The 22,776-nt window shown below is 37.5% G+C and overlaps 1 protein-coding gene across 1 annotated transcript in view; it reads right to left on the reverse strand.

Annotated features, from left to right (window-relative positions):
* The window catches only part of trpc5a (transient receptor potential cation channel, subfamily C, member 5a), a 65,001-nt gene extending 42,476 nt beyond the window's left edge, over positions 1-22,525 (reverse strand). Inside the window, exons 1-3 of the mRNA XM_084401802.1 lie at positions 22,404-22,525; positions 10,657-11,054; positions 2,387-2,908 (exon numbers count right to left, since the gene is read on the reverse strand). Of these exons, the coding sequence (XP_084257928.1) occupies positions 2,387-2,908; positions 10,657-11,043 (909 nt within the window). The 5' untranslated portion in view covers positions 11,044-11,054; positions 22,404-22,525. The remainder of the gene's footprint in view (positions 1-2,386; positions 2,909-10,656; positions 11,055-22,403) is intronic.
* Positions 22,526-22,776: the final 251 nt, after the last annotated feature.

Genomic DNA, 22,776 nt, shown 5'->3' on the forward strand with positions numbered 1-22,776 from the left:
GAGTCTGGCATGGCATAATTGAAAAGCGTTTTCTTTCTTGCGGGGAGGCGCTTGTCTGAAGTTTAAATTCATTGGTTCCCGTAAGCCAATCACATAACGTTTGGTTATGGCGTGTGTTATGCGCATGCTCAGCCGCATCTAACTTCCACTGTAAACACATGTATGATGCGAAAACAAAACCATCGAGCGAAATACCGGAGTGAACATGGCTGTGAACGACTTTTGCAGATTATGTGAAGTAAATCTACGCATCCACAGTACAATCAGCGTCTACGTCACGGCTCTCAGCCCGCCCTCTGTTCGTTGATTGGCCGGCTGTTTTCAGGCCGGAGGAAAACGGAAAGCTATTACGCTGTCTCAGACTGAGTACAGAAGCGAAATGAAATTGAGCGGAAGTAAGAAGTCTGACGTAGTCAGGCTACAACAAACCAGTCTTTATCACAAAATAAACCCAGCATGCAAACCATTGCCCTGAAAGGGTTTATTCTGACTGAAAATGATCCCACTTAATAATTATCCCCCAAAATAAACCCTCAGTTGGACATTGATATTGTTTTTGATTTAGATATTTGCTTTGTGATGGAAGCCAACAGCTGCAAAATAGTCAAAATGTTGAAAGAAATTTAATTCAGATGCAAGTCTACATCCAAATATGTTCAGAAAATGCTGCAAACATTCTACCTACTGTAGCACATCACTCCCTTGTTTTTTCTTCTTCTTCCAAAACCTAGTGATCTGCCAACAAAGGAAGCATTTTAAGGCATCATTGGAGCGCTTCCAGTACGAAAGCTGTTCCAAAAGGTAGGCTTCAAAACTTAATTATGCTGCCTTCTTTTGGCCAAATTCTAAGACAGCATCATGGATCCTCTGTGGAGAATGCAATCCCATAATGCACTGCGACAAGCTCAGTGGGAAAAAAAATAAATCCAAGATGGCAGATGAGGAGAAATGTAGATTAAATGTATATTACATTCAGTACTAAGAAGTGTCAATAAAAATGGTTCAGTGTAATTCAAATTTAACCCAATATTTGTGTGTGATGTATTTTTATGTTTATTAGAGTACTGTGTCATTTGAAATACATTTTAAGTCAAGTCTCAATTGCAAAGCTCTATTTATTTGTTGCATTGATTGCTATTGTCTAGAGAGTTTCAAATTACTTCCAAGACTATTTGGATGCTGACTTCGAAGGCAGCTGACTATAGGCAGTAGGCAGTGTGGCAGCTCACAAGGTTTTGGAACAAAGCTCCTGTCTTTCATCTGTCTAGTGCTTCTTTCTCATTGTCTCCTGTCTTTCTAATCTCGTCAAGTCTCTGGTCTTCAGCACACATCGTATCTCCCTGTGGAACACAAAGTTCAGAGAGAAAGATAGAAAGGCACATTCCCTACACGACATTCTAAAGAAGAGAATATTCCGAGGGTCTGCAGAATAATAATAAATTGTGTGTACAGAATAAACACAAAAAAGTGGGTGGACTTTTGCCATACAATGAAATTCGTACAAAAGATAGATTTTTCTCTAGCTGGTAAAATTTTGGGTTGGTGAAGCAATTGGCTTATGTCATGCACCTAAGGGAATGACAAGAATGACAATAAAGGCATGACGGTTCAAATTTGATGTGTTTATGCTGCATTGTTACGGCAAAAAAAAAAATTAAAGTTTAAATCAAGTGCAAAAAATGTCATGGTGTAAATGGGTGCATCTCCGAAAACCTGTTAAGAACATGTCTTAAGAAGAATAAAATTTTGCTTAAATAATATGAAGCCTATTTTTATAAAAATTAAATAAATAAAAATCGAGACAATGTTTTCTTCTGAAACTGCATTACTATTACATTATAATGAATTAAATAAAAAATAATAAACGTTTTTTTTTAATAAAGTATACTACATTGTAGCATTTTTGTACTGCTTTTAATTTATGCTGATTTAAATGTATATATATATATATTATAAGAATAACCAAAGTGAATACTGAGAATTAAGAAAAAAAAGAAAAAAAAAATGTATGCAGATGAATTATGGTATTGACAATTACATATATTTCCCTAAAAAAAATAAAAGGCTTCATTATTTTCTGCAAAACTATAAAATTGTGAGATTTCAAGATAATGTTTAATGGACATGTTTTCTTGAGATTCACACATAATCTTCAAGTGAGGTTTCTGTGCTGCCTATGCTGAAGCAGAAGTAATGTATGTCCATGGCAGGAGGGAAATCTCAGATACAATTGCAAAAAACAGCCAAACTCACAGTAATAGACACTTTCTCCAAAAGCATCATTCAATAAAGTGAAGGAGAAATCTCCCATCGTACGTTCAACATCAGCCTGGGTAGAAATGACCAGCAACAGGTTTACTCAAGAAGCTAATGGAAGTTTCCTCACCTCTTTCTGGTGATATTTAATGGCCAGCTTGAGTTTGGCCAAGTCTCGGCACTCTCGCGGGTCCAGCTCCTCGCTTTGGTCATCACGGTGATTGAGGATGGTCTCCAGCTCACGGGAGCTACGTGCCTGGTCCAGCAGGTCTTTAGCAAAGAGCTTACACTGTTGAGAAAGCTCCTCGTACTCTTGTCGAAACTCGTTCTCCACTTTACTGAGCTCCTTCAGTTCCCAGCCCAATCTAAAGGCGGTTAGGATGGGATCCTCGCTGGAGAGGGCGATGAGAGAGGGGCTGGCGAGCGCTTTATAGATGTTGAGACGGGACCGAGAGTGACGCAAGCTGTCCACTTCAGAGCTGGACACACACTCCACACAGTCACAGCGGATCTGGTGCGGCCGAGGGATGGTGACTTTGCGTTGGACCAGGAGTTTGATGATCTCATAGTTGTTTGTGTGGGCGGCGAGCATGATGGGAGTGATATCAGGTGTGAACTCGGAAAACTGGGCGTCCATCAATAACGATGGAACCTGAGAAAGAGGGGACAAGAACGAAAGTGTGAAAAACACAAGATTCATGGAGCGTTACACCTGCACAAGCTGCTGCGAGTCTATCATTATGGCAATCCACCAACCTGCACTGCATGTAAACACAAACTGAAGCAGCAGAATACAGATGACTGGACAAGAGTGCAGCCAGCTCTCTAATATCCCAGTTGATTGCTGTACCAGCCATAAGATTAAATTAAGAACAAATGGAGACTTTAACTAGTCAGTGAAAAAGGCCCTACAAAATCTGAAATAACGGCAGCTGCGGTTGCCAGACCTTTACCATATTTCAGTATAAAATAACCTCTAATAAAAACTGATACCTTTATAATACTGGCAACCACCTGAAAAACACAGTTGATAAAAACAAAGCCACATGATGGATCAAAGTTCAGCTTGAGGTAAATACTAAAATAGAAGGTACACAATGTCATAAATACATGAATACAAAACACCATCATATTAACAGGCATGACAAAATAACAACATAGCCCTAATTTACTTAAATCTACATTTTACAGTATTTTACTGTAAAATTACATGACTGTCCCATTATATCTATTACAGTTTTTCACTGTATAGAGTAAGGGAACTTACTGTACCTTTAACCAATGAACACGTTTTTAACATAGCACTTTTACAGTCTTTTACCGTTACATGTGTGTCTGCTCTGGGTAGGAATTGGGCAGGATTGGTTGACTCTGTATTTTTGCATGCTGTCTGTCAGTTCAATAAACCTCTCCCTAAAAGAGTGCTGTACAAATTCATCTTCACATTACAAATGCAATTAATGCGTGAGTCCAAGCGCTTGCTGAAGCGTATTGCTTCTGTGTCCGTGACAGCGATTTTGCATCAATCTCTATTAGATGCTTTCTTATGAAGACTTTTGACAGTTTGAAAAAGAGTGCAACTAAAATATTCGCAAATGCGACAAAAATAAAAATGTGTGACAATTATTTAAAATCTAGTCTCCATTGACCACATTTCTCCAAAGACGAGAAATGTGTGGCCATTTAAGAGATTTCATTCAAAATCATCTATCTGCAGGTAGCAACAATCACAGTGTGACTCTTATGAACTGGTTCTTTGTAGTGAGTCAATTAAAAAGATACAAAAAAGAGCTTCAAACTCTCTCCTTGGCTGCGTTCCACTCCAAATTGTTATGCCCTTTACTGGCTAATTATGATTTTTTTTCTTCCTTTACTGGCTAACTTCCCTCCCTCTCGTGAACTCGGAAGTGCATGAGTGCCCATTACTGGCGGATCTAGTAAATAAGGTTTAAATGGAACATACTAAGCCCTTGATCACTTGGAATTCACTATGGAGCTGATTTATTATTTAAATCCTTTTTTTACTTATGAATGTGTTTTATATACAATTCTATATGCGTATAAGTTGTTGGAGAAAATATATAAAATCCAATAGATAGCTGTTGGAGAAATTATTTTATTACACAAACAGAAAAAAATATCAACAGTATAAACTTTGACTGTGAACATAAGGTAGATGCGATTAAATCTCAAGATAATTAATATATTATACACTATTATGGGATACATTCTCCAAATAATTAATATTTATTATACGCTACAGTTAAGCGCGATCGCTATGACGACAATCAAGTTGAATTGTGGGATAAAGAGCTGCTTGAAATGTACATCGGAGTAGATTGGTCAAAATTGAGGGGAAAAGGGCCTATCCATATAAACTTCCCTCAACCACTTGACAAAGTGGAACTCACTTCAAAATTGTGGCACTTAGTAGTTTGTGAGTGTATATCTAAAAGCAAAGTTGGACACACCCAATGAATAGGACTTAACTCAGTCAATAAAACGTTCAGAGCCGTTACTGAGTTCACAATTGACCTACCAATAACCGTGACTCCAATTCAAAATAACTTAGGAAGCAATAAGAATTCCTAAGTTAAGAATAACTTAAGTTACTAATAATAACTTAGGAACTTACTCTTGTGATGTAAACAATTAGGTTCGTAATTAAAATATATGGCTCTTAAAAAAAAAATTGGGTTACTGCTTGGAACAACATGAGGATGAGTAAATAATGAGAGAATTTTCATTTATTTCGGATTTTAGAATTGAATGAAAAACAGAATAAAGAGAGAGGGAGTGGACCAAATACACAATATACGCATGTTAGCGGGAGTAGCTAAGACTGGAGCTTTATATTTTGACGCATGTTTTCAGAGATGAAAGAAGAAATGTTAATTTGACAGAAATGAGAAGTGGTTAAAAACAGAAGGTTCCAGATCATGATGTCAGACAGTTCAAGGCCCCGCCTCCTCTGCCTTACACTCCTCCCCTCACAAAGAGGTACATGACAGAAAGACTGTTTACAGGATGAGCGAACAAAGAAACAAGCGATGATGGAGGAGAACTGCTTATCATGCTGTCCTTGCAACTGTCAGAAAGATGAACCTCAAGCCAGTTAGAGCCTCTCCTATCTTTCATCTCTCCTTCTTTATGTCTTTCACACCATTTGCATCTTTTCTCCCCATCCATCACATCCACAGTCATTCAGAGGTCTTCCCATGAACCTTTTTTGTAATTCCTTCCCGTTTTACACTGATTGTTTACCTCTGTTTAGGAGTCAAGGGCTTTACTTTTAAGCACAGATGACTATATGTGAATACACAAACACACTTAAAAGCATATCATATGCATGACGCCATTAATCCATTTTTAAGTGCCAGTATATGACCAAAATACTCAATCCTATCATAAAGACAGCCATATCTGCTACGAGAACATTACAGAAATATGATTTGTGGTATGGCGGTGCTACACGCCAGTGATTAAGTGAGGTTTGCAAATGCATTTTATTTTGAGATTTATTTTCAGTCCATTAGTATAACAGTCCTCGCCCAGAACTCCCAAGTGGCTGCAAGGGTTGCTATAGTGATAGCAATGCAAAATAGCCCATGCTCTGCGAATGGCATGCACATGGTACATGGGTTTGATTCCAATTCAGGCCCCACGGCACTTCCCGCAACAATCTCACTTGATGTATCTACACCAACGGAGTTCACTTTAGAAACCCAAATAATAAAGCAAAAAGAACAAACCTTGCTACCGGCTTTATTTCCCCTAATGCTTGTTCACTCTAACATCAAATGTATAGGAAGCCTGTGCTTCTCTTCTGAACAGTATTAGTGATGTAGCACTTCACTTCATAAAACTGTGTATGTCTAATCCAAGAGGGAGCACCAAAGCTACCTGGAGCTGCATAAACATCATCGCTGCTCATTTGTAAGTCAGTGAAGCTGTAGAATTACAAAAGAGCTATAAAATAATTCATGTCTCCTGCATCTTCACTCTAATGGGGCGGTCACTCTAGACTTTGAGCAAATTCAACATATAATAAAATTCAAATATATAACATAAAAAATAAATAGATTGATTGACTTCAAAAATGTTTACCAGAAACATTCAGAAATGTTAATCTTAATAATTTTGCTTATTATTAAGCAAACAAAAATAAGTTCTGAGAACATTTTGCTAACGTTCCCATTAAGTTATGAAAAGTTATTTCTGAATGTTTTCAGAATGTACAAAACGTCTTTTTTAATGTTTTCTTGGTTATTGTGAACCTTACAGAAAACATTAAAGGGGACCTATTATTCTCTTTTCACAGTGGTGTCCCCAGAATGTGTCTGTGAAGTTTCAGCACAAAATACCCCACAGGTCATTTATTATAGCTTGTCAAATTTGCCCCTATTTGGGTGTGAGCAAAAACATGTGTCTCTTTAAATGCAAATGAGCCCCGGCCCCCTTTCCAAAAAAGGGCGGAGCCTTTTTGCGCTTCGTATACATCTGCAACAACAAAACTGGGGAATGTCATGCAACCCAAATGTCAGAAATTGTCAGTAGCGCTGTTCACCCTTACATGTTCGACCCAGAGTTGGATACTGATGGAGAAACTCAGGAAGAAGTTACAACATTTAGAATGCAACTGTAAGTTTGGATACATTTATTTAGTTGTTGCGGCATTAAGTTGATTCAACTAATCGACTAGCATGTGCAGTCATGTTAATCTTTTGTGCAAATCCAGCGTTGAACTGACCCTCATTTATGAAGCAGTCAGGTGTAAAATGCCTTACGCAAATATATAACAGTTTCCCGAAATTCAACCATGGTGTCCTCAGTGGCTCAGATGCTGGGAGTCTATGGAGATTCTTATGTTTATTGGTACATCCAATATCAGAACATTTGTAATGTTCAACATTGTATTATCTGGCTGAAACAGAAATGGCGGACTGCTGCGGCTCACTCAGGGTAGTATCTACGCTAATAGGGCAGATCGTCACCAGTCATGGGTGGGGCTTCCACCTATTCTTACATAAGAGTAGGGGGAAATCTAGAACCGCTCATTTAGGAGAGACTGTTTATGATTTATGGAGATTATAAAAATAGGAGATAGGTGAAGTTTTACCATTATAGGCTGGTTGTTTACACACACTGTGGACACACATCAGAGTTCAAACACCTTAAGGGAATGTTTTCTGTATTTTAGAATGTTTCAAATGTTATGGGAACATTACTTTTGTTCTCTGAACCATCTGAAAAAAAAAACTAATTAGTATTGTTTGAAAAACATTAGCCTAACGTACAACTAAAATGTTTCAGAAAAACGTTCTATGAATAATGTGTACATTTTTGTGCTAATGTTTTGATAATGTTATTCAAGACCACATATATTTGAACGAATGTTCTATCACCGTAACTGGAAGAACGTTTGTCCGTAACTTGAGAGAACCTTGCCAGAGTGTTAGCCAATGTTTGAGAACATTCTCTAGTTAGCTGGGTATGCAGTTTATTTTAATATTATTGTTTAATTTTAAGGACATTGTTGTTTACTTGCGTATAATAAAGTAACATTTTACTATACATAAATTAATCACTTTTTTTCCAACCTAATGTTTATGTACCACATGTGTGCCATGTACCACTTGCAGCAATTTTGAATCCTCCCTCCGTGTGTATAAACAAGTGGAAACCGTGTTTAGAATAATATTTACTGTTCACAGTACATTATACACTAGCAAGCAAGCTACAGCTAAAATTCGAAAAAATACCACATAAAATGAAATGACAAGCTCAGTTTTCTTTGCCTTGTGACATATTGAAGAGCTCATCCCAAATAAGAAAATAATTTTCAGTTTAAAGGGATAGTTTGAAATTATGTATTAGGTTGACATCATGTTGGGGGAAAAAACTGGATATTCCATTAAAAAAAATCCTGCTTGCACAATTTACATAATTAAAATGAGCCAATAAAAAACTATTCTTGAACAAGCTACCACAATTTATTTTTACTGCATGCAGTCTGTTTAAATTTGTTAAACAGAAGTTTACTCAGTCCATTAATCCTCTGCATGAACATTTTTCATTGGCAGTAACACTGCATTACTGAAAAAGGACAGATGATTTCCAGTTTGCTTATCATGGGACTGGCTGGGGCAAGTAAATATTGAAATGAAGTCTTAGGGCCTGTTTACACCTGGTCACTTCATGTGTTTTCTCTGATTGGATAGCTTTAGTTGGTGTTTTAGAGGGTACCCTTGTGGTGAAGAGTGGAGCTTGAGTTGATCACCTTGTCCACCTCAAATGTGCGATAAGACTAGATAAAGTATAAATAGATCTGATTGTTCAGATCACACAGCAGCTGAGCTCCTGAGTTGATATACATCTACACGTGAGTGAGAAATTCTAGTTGAAACGAAGAAACTCAAGCACTAAATTCCATGAGTTTACAGATTACTTTAATGTTAACAAACCATTATCTCGAAACTGAATTAAGTTCAGTGAATTTGTAAAGAATTGTAAAGACTTCTCAATGGAATTGCACTATATGAAAAAATCTTTAACAAAATTATTTCGTGAGATTCTGCAGCTTCTGCATTTCCTGTGCTTGTATCTATTCACCCGGAGATGGGAGTGATTTTATGTGCATAATTGATTCTCCCCCTAAAGAAGTGCATTCATAACCTCAAGCAATGATAAATTCATAGTGATAGCTTTTGTGTGCATGTGGCTTCCTTCTGGCACTGTGCTGTACAAATCGAACCTCGGTTCACAGTGAATACCGCTGTCACATGCCCTTTTTCAGAGTATGCTAGCAGAACTCTCTTAAAGTTACATTCCCCTTCATCCTCCACTATGAAATCAAGCGTGCCACAAAACATGAACTGTGAGAATACAGGAACGCAAGCATTTCAGGTTAATCTTACCATTGAATGAAGGGAAAGATTAGAGGATAACAAAATGCAATCCAATAAAGATTTGTCGTGCTACGTGAGGTGAAAATCAAATCTGAAAGATAAATCTCTGCCATCTCATCTTTTCTATTAGCTTTGGAACACCCACTCATCCGAACACATGCACATAGAGTACAACCACAAATATGAACAGTTCCCACCTGCATGCACACTGTTCAATAACAGACACGATTAGGCATTGCATAAGAAGGAGGACACTGACAAAATGCATATGAAAATTCTATATTTATATATATTGTGTCATAACCAGGTGCATTGGTGTGGGAATGAAGAACTGGTTCTTATTCAGAATCAGTTCCGTTTTTTAAAAACGTCCCTCAAGCCCCAACCACCCATTGTCCACAACAATGTTTTAAAGCCCTCCAACTCACAATTTCTACCCAATAAAATATTTTAGAACTTGGCGTAACTAGAGGACTGTATATTCATTATTAGAAATATCCAAATAATAAGAAATATCTACACTTTTTGTTGTTTTAGCTCATTTTAATGCTTGCTTTGTCTTATTTTAAATACATTTCAGTCACCTTGAGGCCCCCTTGGAAGTTTGTTGAGGCCCCCTGGTTGAGAGTCACTGTTCTATAGGGTTGTCCTCACTGATTGTATGCAAGAAACATCCACAATAGCACATTTGACTCATATGATTAAGTTCTTCTTTTTAATAATTGGGTCAATCTTAAACCCATGATGGATTAAATTGTTTAAGAAACTTTCAGGACCGGTCTAAGCCTTACTCACTGAACTGCACTTAATCTTAATTATTAGCGAGTGGCTGATATACTGAATCGTTAAATTTCTTTTTGTCCTAACCTTTTCTATTTATGTTGCATTGCACTAGACAGCCCTGCTCACACGGAAATCTCATTGGTGCATAATTCTGCTCTGCATAACAGCATACAAATCATCTTATGTTTTCTTACTGGCTGTGACACAACGTGAGAGGGACCAATTAAGTTTGTTGCATTGCACCGGGTGAGTATTCAGTGTAAACCAGCTGAAAAAAATCACCATGGCTGGTCACCATCATATGTTGAGCTGATATACCTATCAGGCTGCTTAACCATATAAAGCCTACTGTTGTTTTCTATACTGTTATCCAAATCTAGTTGATTTACATTACAAGCTATCAGAATTTCATCTTACTTATTGACCATATAAAATAACAACATCTGCACCAAACTGCAGATTTTGTCTCAGTTTGGGCCATAAAAGCTTTTGTCTAAATTTTGTCAAAGATTTCTGTGATTAATAAACTATTCAATAAAAATATTATGACAATTATTTAACATCTCAGGCTTCACAGGGTTAACTAACTTATCAGCATTGTCAGAACGAGTCTAGACTAGAAACTGTACAACATAAACCAGCCTGGACCCCAACAGAAATAATAATGCTATAGACTAAAGCATCTCTTTTCAGCAGTGAAAATGCATACCTGTTTCTCTCCACTGGGTTTCCTGTGGGACAGCAGTAACTCCACGGCTCCCACCACTTCTTTGCGGATGGCGTAGAGCAAAGCATCTCCAGTGTTCACTCCGTGACCCAGAAGTAGCTCTATCACCTCAAGGTTCTCATTCTCAATAGCAATTAGCAGCGCGCTGCGGCCTAGTGGATCCACACAGTTCACATCAATGTTGTAATAGACCTCTGCCTCACGCAGTGCATGCTGGACCCCTGCATAGTCGCCTTTTTCCACGGCCAAAAGGAACGAACGCTCCTCTGGTGACAGCTCTACCTCTGCCCGGACGATCTGTAGAGGGATCCGGTCCCGGTACGGAGAGTAGCTGCTCTTTTTGTAGTATAGATGTGACATGGGATTCATGATGGATGCTGCTAGAAGACAGAAAAGTGAGATAAAGAAGCTATAATCATTTAATTTTTACTAACAAACAGGAAATAGGCACTTGATAAAAAAAAAAAAAAATCATTACAAAAGTCAGATTGCTTGCTGTCTGTCCGTGGAAATAGTGTACATTTATAAATGATATATCTTATCATTCCACATAGCCTAAGTAAGTCCTATGATCTTGAAATCCATTAAGATTTGCTCGTTGCATTTTATTTTTAGTACATTTCAATCAGAGATACTTGTAGATGGATGTGGGAAATGAATTGGTGACCTTTATTTTCACTACATCTAAAAAAAGACTTAGGCCCGGTTTCACTTGTAATTCCTTTTTTATACGTTTCCGGGAGTGACTGATGCATCAAGTCATTTTTCTTAATGGCCACAACATGGTCACAAGCAACAGCTATCTCTGTTATTATTATGTTCAGTCATTCTGTGGTGCCAGTAATTCAGGTTCAGCCACAACTGAACAGCCATTTTCTATGCTTTTTGTGAAATACTAACCACACACATGTATACACCTCAGGTGTCTATCAAAAGAAGTACAGCAAATACATTTGTGTTGAAACATGATGGTGTTATCGCACTCTTTTGTCACCCTTGCTTCAGAGGAAGTCCTTTAGAAAAGGAGTGCAGTGATAATTTAAATCATTATTACATTCCTTATTTGACTGATATTTACATTTGGTGTATCTTTAATGGCACACTCATATTTATACAGATATTTATACAAGTGTCTGATGGAAGAGTGTATGGAAGGATATGCATATGCAGTCAACTCATAAAGCTGCACTAGTGGCACCAAATGGAATTTTAAAAATGGTTGTTCAAACTAGAGAGATTTTGATTAATATATAAATTGAACCTTATAACGTTATACCTTACCTAAAAATATTCTTTCAGATTAATCCATTCATAGAGAGACTAAATTAATGAGTTAACATGGGGCCGGTGGAAACAATAGGTTCCTAACAAAACACACACTAGGAAACTAGGGCTGCATCCAAAATCGCATACTTCCCTACTATATAGTAGGCGAAAAACAGTGTGTGACAAAAGAAGTATGTCCGAATTCACAGTACTCATAAAGGAATAGGCAAAAAGTACCTGGATGACCTACTTACTACGAGATTCTGAAGTGTACATACATTTTACTATACCATGAGGCCCCGGGAGAGGATTTGTGAATGGCAGTGAAGAGATGCAATTGATGCTGGTAGGTCACATGATAATGACAACATTGCTGAAGTAGTACGTCTGGATTACATTCATACTACACACACTCATACTATACTTTTTTTAGCGGTCTTTAAGTAATTACTATATTCAAAATAAGTACCTACTGAAGAGAGTATGACGAGACGCAGCCTGTCCACTAAGGAAAACAAGATAATAAACTGGGAACACAACTTTTCACATCCACACACTCTTAAGTGGCAAAGAACGCAAGTGTAAATGCTCCAAAATCACAATGAATCGATTACTTTTACATTTAGTTGTCAAAACTACTAATTGAACGTACTTGATTGCTATGTGTGGACAAAATTGTGGTTTAGACATAAGATAATACAGTATTTGTACATATATCAAATGTTAAATGAACATTATTTACAACTATTACGTCTAAGAACAGTATCTGTGGAAATGCTGTCGAGGTGGGAAAAAAAATCTGTAAAATATTTTTGAAGTGGGACTTGCTGGAAGAACCTCTGATTGTGCCTTTCTAGTGTAATTCCTGTGGGTGTAGTTCGCAAAACTTGGCTGTTGGCTCCATGTAAACAGTTTGTTATGAGTAGTTACGTCACATCTTTCCCATGGTATTCCGGATATCTTCACATGGAACTAGATTTACATTTTTAGCTGGCCATTATATTAACTTAAAAATCGGATAGAACTCTCTACATACAGTGTAGGTGAGCAATACTAAACATTAAACATTTATTGCAGTTGAACCACTTGCCTGCTAGGCTGCTATTATGGTAATACACTTATAAAAGCATTTCTCTTTCAATTATACACACTGAAGGTTGAAATTATTGTGTGTGGTAATCAACAGCATTTTTACAGATACGGCCCATAAACTAAACCCAAATTATCCCTTTAAGGAAACCTTACATAAGTTGCCGTTTGGTCAGGAAACAGGATACATATTTCTTTGTTTTGTTTTTCTCTCAGTTTACTGTAATTCTACATTTTCCAGTTTACCAGCAGTTCATCTCTACTCATTCCAAAGTGTACCGATCAGCAATGAAAGATATCCCTCTAATTTTCGAATAAATGGGAAGACTTGAGTAATTACTGTGATTGACTCGGTGATGATGTTGTGTCTTGCTTTGATCTTCTTCTCTGAAGAAGATGAACAGACACACCAGGTGGCGTCTTCCATATGGTCTCGCTTCAGCTGACACCACATATGCACACACACACACATTTATCAGCACATTCAGACTCATTAGCACCCAATTTACACGTTGCGTTGAATTTTATATTATGGGGTCTAACCAGTGTCTAATAGATGCAGATCCTCTAATCCACTAATAACATAATGTCATGTTATTATAATGTGTTTCTTTTATTTTTATAGGGGAACTACAGTAACTATGACTTAATTTAATAGAATTATTTTAGCTTGTCAATTTTTGTCAATTGCATTTACACTTAAAGTTGGCATGAAATAGAATTATTATGTAAATTATTTATCCATGCATGTTTCTTTTTAAAAAACATCTAAATATAACATGATGAAATGATAGACTTCTTGACATGCTGGACTTCTCGAATCATTTAGTCCGCTTAAACTCTGCCCCCACCACCGTCGACCCCAAGCTCACATTCACATCTGCAACCATCCAATCAACCACCAATGAATTGCCCTACTTTTTTCTTTTTTGATAATCACTTTCACTCAGATGTACGTCACAATATGGAAGAAAATATCTACTTCCGTTACATCGCGACTTCAATTTTTTCATAGAAAGAAAGCCTGTGGTACCTAACAATAATTTTACCAAATAACAAGTTGCAACTTTATCACTAAATCCAAGTTCTTTTTCTCAACCACTCTAAATATCCACACCATGTTAATCCGATGCTGGTGAACACATCAGTGCACTTGCCCCCACTGCAGCTGGTACACCCACACAGCTTTCTGCTCCTTAATGCTAATTTTTAGATACTGGATAGGCGCATGCACAGGCGAACAGGTCCAGGATCAGTGATGTTTTCTAAATGGATTCTGGTTGCTTTAGGGGGAAAAAAATCCATTGTGTTAGAATGCTGCTGGTTAGTCTGAAAAGCAAAGATTGTAGAGATTGTAAGAACTGAGAAGTGAGTTGTATATGCTTTCCTATAGAGAATCCTATGGAATCTGCTCCTGCAGAACTCAGATGAAAGCTCTGCTGACAGCCATAGAAGTGAGACGTTTTGACATTTACAAAGTTCTACACATCCCCTGTACCTTGCGTTTTTGTAAATTGGCCGATTTGATAGTTCTCTCAGATACAACCCCTCCGATGCATAAGGATGTAGTGTAACGAAGAATTATAATTTTTTCCGAAGTGTTAACAACTTAGTGTTAACTAATAATTGTTGCAAACTGGTACTACCAACAAAATATTAGTGCATTCCTGGAACTGGGCGTTGTTACACTACATCCTTATGCATCGCTTTTCTTTCCCAAATCACTAAAGTGACATCGACGTCCGGGTTAGCAGCATGAGCCGCCAGGCAAGTGTTATTTAAATAAACTCCTGATGTACTTACAAACTTTCCAATGCCTCGTTTTATGAGTACATAACCTATTTGTACTACTGTATAAGTTTGGTACCATTCTGGGCATTATTAGTGGGGTAATTTACGAGATACATCATAGGATCCATTAGCGCCTGCACTAAGCCATTCGGCTGATATCTCTAAATAAGCTCTAACTTTAATAATGTTCGACCAAGGGAAAAAAGGCTTCTGGGGGGGTGTTTGGCTCGAGGTCATGGTGCAAAGGACCCTAGGTTGATATTACTCCGAACCATCCCTTTAATTACACTTTAAAAGCGAACAGTGAAGATAACTAAATGAAAGTAGTTAATCTCACTAACATTTTTACTGAAAGTTCATTCAACTTAATAAAAAAAAGTTATGTGAACTTAATAACTGATTATATAACAGATGAACATAAAATGAATAAGTTGCAGCAGTAGTTCCAACCATGTTTTTGATGAATAAAGAGCATAATTGTTGAAAATAATTGTTTTTGCACAAGATTATTATGTGGTGTGTTGGGATTTAAAGGGGTAACTGATTACCTGAGTTATGAATGTCTAAGACATGAATGCATGCTTTTTTTGTCAAATGTGGAGTGTCGGAGTTTAAGCACACTAAATGATTGCGGAAAGATGGCTATGTCACTAGAAAGAAGTCTGCCGTTTTCACCGGAAGACTGAGTGATGTAATTCTGACTAAACATTATAAGGTTCAATAAAAAAAAAAAAATATATATATATATAAGAGTAAGTGTTCATAATAAAATCTATATAATTCATTTATGTAATAGATTTCATTTTTTTGCCTTCTTTCTTTAGGCTTCTTTTACTTTCATATGGTTGCTGTATAATGATTTCTAACAATGGATGACCCATAAACTTTACCCTGCTTCTTACCCTGATGAGAAGATAAAAGGAAGGCATGCTTTGGACAGCCTCAGTGACTCCACTACAAAGCACCACTCTGACCGAGCAATTATCTCTGCAGTCTAATCGCAGATGGCTTAATTGTGTAATTAATCTGTGGTTCTCAGTCCTCTAAGGGCTGCGTATCTCTGAGGAATATCATTAGAGTATAAGCTGGGCCAAACATTAGCTGATAAATTAGACGTAAACTAAGTGTGCAGGACATTCCCCAGTGATCTATCTGAAGTGGACTGCGCTTCTCTGGTTGGAATGAGAGCCATTCTGGAATGCCTTAACTTAGTAATACTTCCTTCCATATCGTCTAGCAAAATCATTCATTTATTTACTGCAATAATGAACCACATTATCTGTAACAGAACAGTATGTGAAATATTTTACACAGTCACAATCCTTTATACAAAGTAAATTTTGGTCTGTTTGTATAAAATGTGGATCATTGGGGTTTGGGAGAAGGGAGAAATTCCAAATACTAAGACAGGGTTCCTCAAATCCAGCCCTGGAGGGCCACTTTCCTGCAGAGTTTAGCTCAAACCTTGATCAAACACACCTACAGTACCTGTAATCTTAGCAACTGTGAAGACTTTGATTAGCTTGTTCAAGTGTTTGATTAGGGCTGGAACTGAACTCTTCAGGGCAGTGGCCCTCCAAGACCGGATTTGAGGAACCCTGAAATTCATATGCATTTTTCAAATCAACATTTGACTAAAAAAAATTGTATGCTGATAAAAAAAAAGAAAAAAAGAAGCTAAACAGCAACATTTTCACTAATAGTCACATGCTTTTTGAACCCCTCTGTAACATTGTCTTGCAGAATTGCTTTTTGTTTTCCCTGTTTTTAACCGCAGTAAAAAGAAACAAACTGTGCTCTGAGGGGAAATAACTTTAACTTGTACGATCAATGAAAAGCCGCTGACAAGGTCCGAATGGGCACACTGATTAAATCAATACATCGATGAGTATTTTCCAGATTGGATCAGACAGAGAGTATGGATCTCTCAGGAGAAACCTCAAGAGAATCAAACACAGACGCTCATAAGAATTCATTTGGGCTTGTCTGGTCCTTTGAGATGAGTAAATTAATTTAAAAATGGCCCTGACACAGCACAGTTGTGTCTTGAGGGCAGTTTCCTTGAATTATGGGAAGCAGGGAGATTAGCACATATAGCTTATGTCGTAACTAAAAAGGAACAAGCTGGCAGGGATGGCATGCAACTGGGAAGACATTTACGGATATTAGAGACATCAGAAATGTAAGCACGGCTACAAAACAACAGCCGACTGCGAAGGATGCCACGTTTACGCCACTGTAATCCAATTAGACTCTTTTCTGTGATGTGTGTGTTGAGAGAGAGAGACAGTCTGCAAAGCCGTCTGCAAAGACGAATAAGAAATTGAAAAAAAATGTGTTTACTTCTATCTGTCAATGTCTGTCTATCTGTCCTACAACCTAGTACATAAGGCCTGAATGAACATTAAACTTTAAACATGAAACTTTTTTAAAAGCAACAACAGAGAACCTTCCCTTTTCAACCTCCGTTGTTTTTCTGATGTCAGAATTTATTATCGTGGTCAATATGTCGTGCCCTACAGTTAACATTTAGAGGAAACCTCTGTCATTTTTTCCATTACCCATTCGACAAACCCTAACAAACACTGACAGGCAGACGTATAATGAAAATTTAACATACGTCTGAGAGGAAGGAAAATGCTTCCTCCTGTCAGATTCTCTAACAATACAAAGTGACAGCTCGCCTCACTATTATATCTTTTCCTTTTAGCAAACTCAGCCATGTGCTCCACCATCATGTCATAAAGCCATGAGCAAACCCTTGAGGGTGTTTGGGAAACCTTTACATTTTTATGAAGAGCTAAGCTCTACAATCTCTCATGATCCAAAACAAACTCACGAAAGACAAGCATGGAAACATCGCCGACTATGCCTGTTCTTCCCAGCATATTTCACATATAAACATGAAAATCCCAGATCTGCTTTTCCAAATGTTGGCAAGCAGGAAAGGGGCTATTTTGTGTAGGCTGCTTTGCATTACATTATCAAATATGATCAAATATTTTCTTTTCTAGCTACTTTCCTGGCATATGCTGCCAATTCTGAAATCTGTTGTATTCTCTCATTAGAGGTATCTATTATTATTATTTATGTATTATTAAAAATCAGCTCTAAATTCAGTCATATCTGTACGCTTCTGTACAACAAATAGGCTACACTTTTCTTTTTAATCATCCAGTCATACCTGAATGTATTCCCAACAGCCTGTCTCCATGCAGTTTAACCTTTAAGTTTAATAGATAATCAACAACCCATAGTCTCCCTGTCGTTTGTAACACATAAACACACACGCAAACACAATTTTCTATCATTTATCCACGTCAACGAACTCGCTGGTCTATGGAAAGGCTGTTTAATTCAGTAGCGGCGATAATTACGGGAAAGAATAAGCCACGAGTGAGTTCATCTTGTGAGTCATTTTCAGGGTTAAGAGCTGTGCGCAGTGACATATGGAGAAGCTGTGGCAGTGATATAGAGCATCGGTGTGAGAGTTTAATATGCCAGGCACGTTGAGTTACTCTCCTCTCCATGAACTTAAGCGACACTTCAAAGCCATGATTTTGTCATGTCTAAAGAATGTGTCATCGATGTGAGATGGGATCAAAGTTTCTGATTTGTGTGTCTGCATCTCTGTTTCACAACCTAGCGAGCATCTAGTGCAGCATCCTAAAGAGTAAGGAACCTCAAACGTGACTGATTTGGAGCGCTCTATCCATGTGCCACACCAATAGCTCGTCTCACATGAAACGCACTCAGAATTGACTCACTGGAGACATTAGCATGAAATTCTAAGCATTAAAATCACAAGTATTGGGTACAATCATATTTTTATAATTACATGAATTACTATGTAATAACCATAATAACTATTTTTAGCGATACATTGCCAAATTGAATGTGGGTCTGGAGCACATAATGCCTTTTATAAGCAGGTTTATTTTTATTGGATATTATTCTTACTGTACATTGGCTGGAAGTGTAAAGTGTGATTTTGTAAAGCATTTTATCTGCCGTTTGTCTTTGCCTTTTAAATTATGCAGTACTGCATTTAAAAAAAGTATATCAGAACCACAAAAAAAAGCATAATTTGAAAGAGATTCATTTACCTTGCAGCAAAGTTACTGATGTTATACAGCTAAATATGAAAAAAAAAAAAATTCATACAAAATTTAAATTCCAAACTCACTAAAGCTTCTCTGGTAATATAATGCATTGAAAAAATTGTTTAGATAGGACTGGTCGGTAATTTGTGCGCTTTAGATTTTGATTAGACTATTAATCAAATTTAAATAACATTGTATAATTGTAAATAAAACACAAATGTATGTTTTCCCAAACAGGCAAATTGTGTAGGCTACCTTTAGCGTGAGGCATTTAAAAAGATCCATTTTGAAATCACGCGGACCATAATTTAATAATAATTTAAACGTTTAACCAATAATTTAAACACAATGCCTCCAAAGCAGTTTTGTCATGACCAAAACAGTATAGTACATTCAGCATTTCCAACAATGGCACACTATTCTTGCTAAAGAGCACCGGCAGTTTCAGTAATGAGCTCTGATTTGATATAAACCACGTAAGCAGCTTGTATGAGTCTGGGCTTTGATGGAGGTGACTTCAGCTGGTCTCAAACACTCCGTCACAGCAAAGCCAGACAGCATAAGCCACCAGACACCCTGCAAATCTATTAGATTTATTATCTTCTCACTAAGTAAATCTGACCTTCTCCCTTTGTCCTTTTTTCTCTTTTCCTTCTTCCTCTCCCACTCTTTCACTGTTTTTTACCACTGTACCTTTTGAAGAATCTATGCTTTGCTTGGTGCTAATAAGTCTGTTTTATCTTCTTCAAGTCCTGAATGATGCCCAAGGGCCACAATGACAAAATAAGCAAGAGGAATCAAGGATAAGAGGTCTGGAGAACTTATCACACACGTTGTTAGTCTTTGTCCTTCAAGAACTCTTTTTGAATGCTTTAGCATCCTTTAAATCACTTAGGGTGCACTGTACTATAGAGATGTAATATTTAAGGAAACAAAATATTTTATGAAACTTTCCGATAATTTATTGATCATTCTATAATGACAAATTGCTAAAAGCATGACGATCCACTGTTTTTGGAGACCTGTGAGCGGTCCAGTAAACACACACCTGTATTTGCTAAGTCCCAAATCTCTTTGTCTTATGTAATGCACCATTAAGCGATGTAATCTTATTTTAGAGACTAGGTCACTCACTTATAATCAAGGGTTTGAAAGGTTGGACCCTGATGGGTCCTGTGCAATTTCATTACAACCATGGAGATGAAAAACTGGGGACAAGGTTAAATTGATCCCTGTAGACACTAGCCCAAATGAACCCTGGCTTACAAACTCAAAACGTCTCTCATATACCAACAAACTGAATGTTATAGAGTAAAGATTTTTTTTCTGTTACTTCTTAATAAGTGTTCCAAGTGTTGCTTGCACCAATTTCCTTTTTTTCCCCTGAGCTAACCTTGAGGCAATGTGCATGGACAGTCCAAACCCTATACTTGCCTCCCTTTGGTTTCCACTCAAAACAGCACCTGGAACGAGTGTATAAACCATTGGTCACACTCATCAGCGCTCAGAGATGGCCAGATATTAAGGTATTAGGTCACTTAAAAAAAATGTTAATTACTTTGTACTTTAATTTACTGTGATGGGGGGGAAAAGGCAATAAAAAACGTGTCAAATGTCCCACTACTGGGTCACTGACAGCTAACAGGCAATAACATTTTACAACATAATTTCAGTATTAATAATGTCTGTACAAATGCACCTTTTGTGAAATATATCACTTCAGTTCCAGCTTCTGTGCCGCAGTGTAAAGTTGACATGCATTAATTCATGCCAAAATGAATTATCTTTGTTTACATAACCATTACCATCTAAAAAGTTGAACTCAAACCAACACTGCATTATGCTCTTTTAGGATAACTCTTTTAAGTTGATGGAACCCAAATACTATAGACACACAATTACAATACAATCTAATGTTGTTAGACCCTATTAACTAAACGGAACATAAATGTTACAACAACTATCATTTGAATCCTTGGAGACAATTGCCTGTGAAATATTACTAGCTTCCCCAAATCATTAATGATATGCATTAAAAAATGCTTAATTTACTTTACAGACCAAATTGTTTTGCTCACACCAATTTCTTTTCCCTCCGCTCCCTTGAGGCAATGAGCATGGACAATCTATTGGGACAAAACCTGTCTACTTCCTAACCTCTGTTTCCACACATGACAGTGCCTGGAATGAGTGTATGAATCTTTCATCACACTCTATAGCCCTCAGAGAGCAGCGCCAGCGAGTATCAATAATTATCCTGCAGAAAGCTGTGCCTCGCTACTTATATATATATATATATATATATATATATATATATATATATTTTACATAACCATTATAATGACATTTTGAACAGATACAGACTGATACTCAGTTTGACCAATATTTGTCCTGATAAGAAGAGAAGAATTTTGTCCAGAGAAGTGAGAATTGTGTAGTTTAATATTCAGACAGCCCTAAACCATCTAGATCACAAATCAACTTTGAATAAATATCATGGAAATAATGATAATAATACATTATTCAGAAGGCATAACATATTTGTTGTTGTATTATGATAATTATGTGTCATAATGCAGGAAAATATAATAGTTACAAATCTGTAATGCGTATCGGTTATTGGACACATCATAAATAATCTGTATTGATATCGTCATTAAAAAGCAATACCGTGCGATCTCGAAGTTGAACTCAGACCAACACTGCAGCATTAAGCATCCATGCAGTAATCAGGATCGTTTAAGATGATGGAAGACCAATACATCATTACAAGATGATATCTAAGTTGTTAGAAGACCCTTTAAGTACAGAACATAAATATTGTGATAACTCTTATCGAATGAACTGGTCTCAATTGGCTGTCAAATCTCAAGAAGCTTCCCCAATTGACTAAAGTCCGCATGAAAACGCTTAATTTAGGTACTTTGCAGACCAGGTTTCCGTGGCCAGTTTTGTGATGTCCATTTTTGTTGATCAAGCGCACGCACTGACACCTGCATATGTAGGTACGAAGGCGCTTGTGCGCTTTCACTTTTGCGACGCATCAAATGGGAGTGCAACCCCCGTATCGCTTACCTGATGCGTCTTACTATGTGGATATTCAATCGCACCTCGTATTAAACAAGGGGTCTCTGAGGAGCGTGTTCCGTGGTCCTTTTATGTGGCAGGAGAGTCTGGAATACTATTTATCTTTGGCGTCCTCGCATCCTCATATTCCCCATTTAGAGCCAGTGGAACGCGTGCGGCGAATGTACAAGCCTCTGTTCTTTCCTCTATTTTCCTTTCTCACTCTCTCACACATGCATTAACACGCACAAGCACACACGCCCCAGTGGGCTCTCCACGCGTAAACGCCATGAGGAGCATCCCTGACTCCAATGCGCATTTCATCCCTCCTGGTTTTAGTGTATTCAAACCAGCGCCGTTCTTACGGCACAGAAATATTAAGGTTTGGCCAACAAGAAAGACTGTTTAACTCACATTGCCGACGGACGCTAGAAACAGGTGGTTTTGCAAATCTCCGACGTCTTCTTCCAAAAGTGCGGAGCGAGGAATATTTCAAAAGAACAAGTGCGTCTCGCGCTCGTATGGCGGCATCTTGTCTTCATATTGGGCTTCGCGGCAGCAGCAAAGATTCCAGCGTTCGCGCGCTGCGGTTGTCATGGTGTCAGACTGAGGGATGCTGCCGTGGCGCTTGATTCGTGACATCACACAACCGTTAGAATTGCTACAAGTTTTCTTTTATTGGTTAACAACACTTACGGGGTTTCCCTTCTTATAATTTAACTCTTAAATGTTGGAGATAGAGATGATTTTACTGCAATATTAAACCTTCTAAAAATGGGAATGATTC

The sequence above is a fragment of the Rutilus rutilus genome, assembly GCF_951802725.1.
Source record: "Rutilus rutilus genome assembly, chromosome: 2".
Classification (NCBI taxonomy): domain Eukaryota; kingdom Metazoa; phylum Chordata; class Actinopteri; order Cypriniformes; family Leuciscidae; genus Rutilus; species Rutilus rutilus.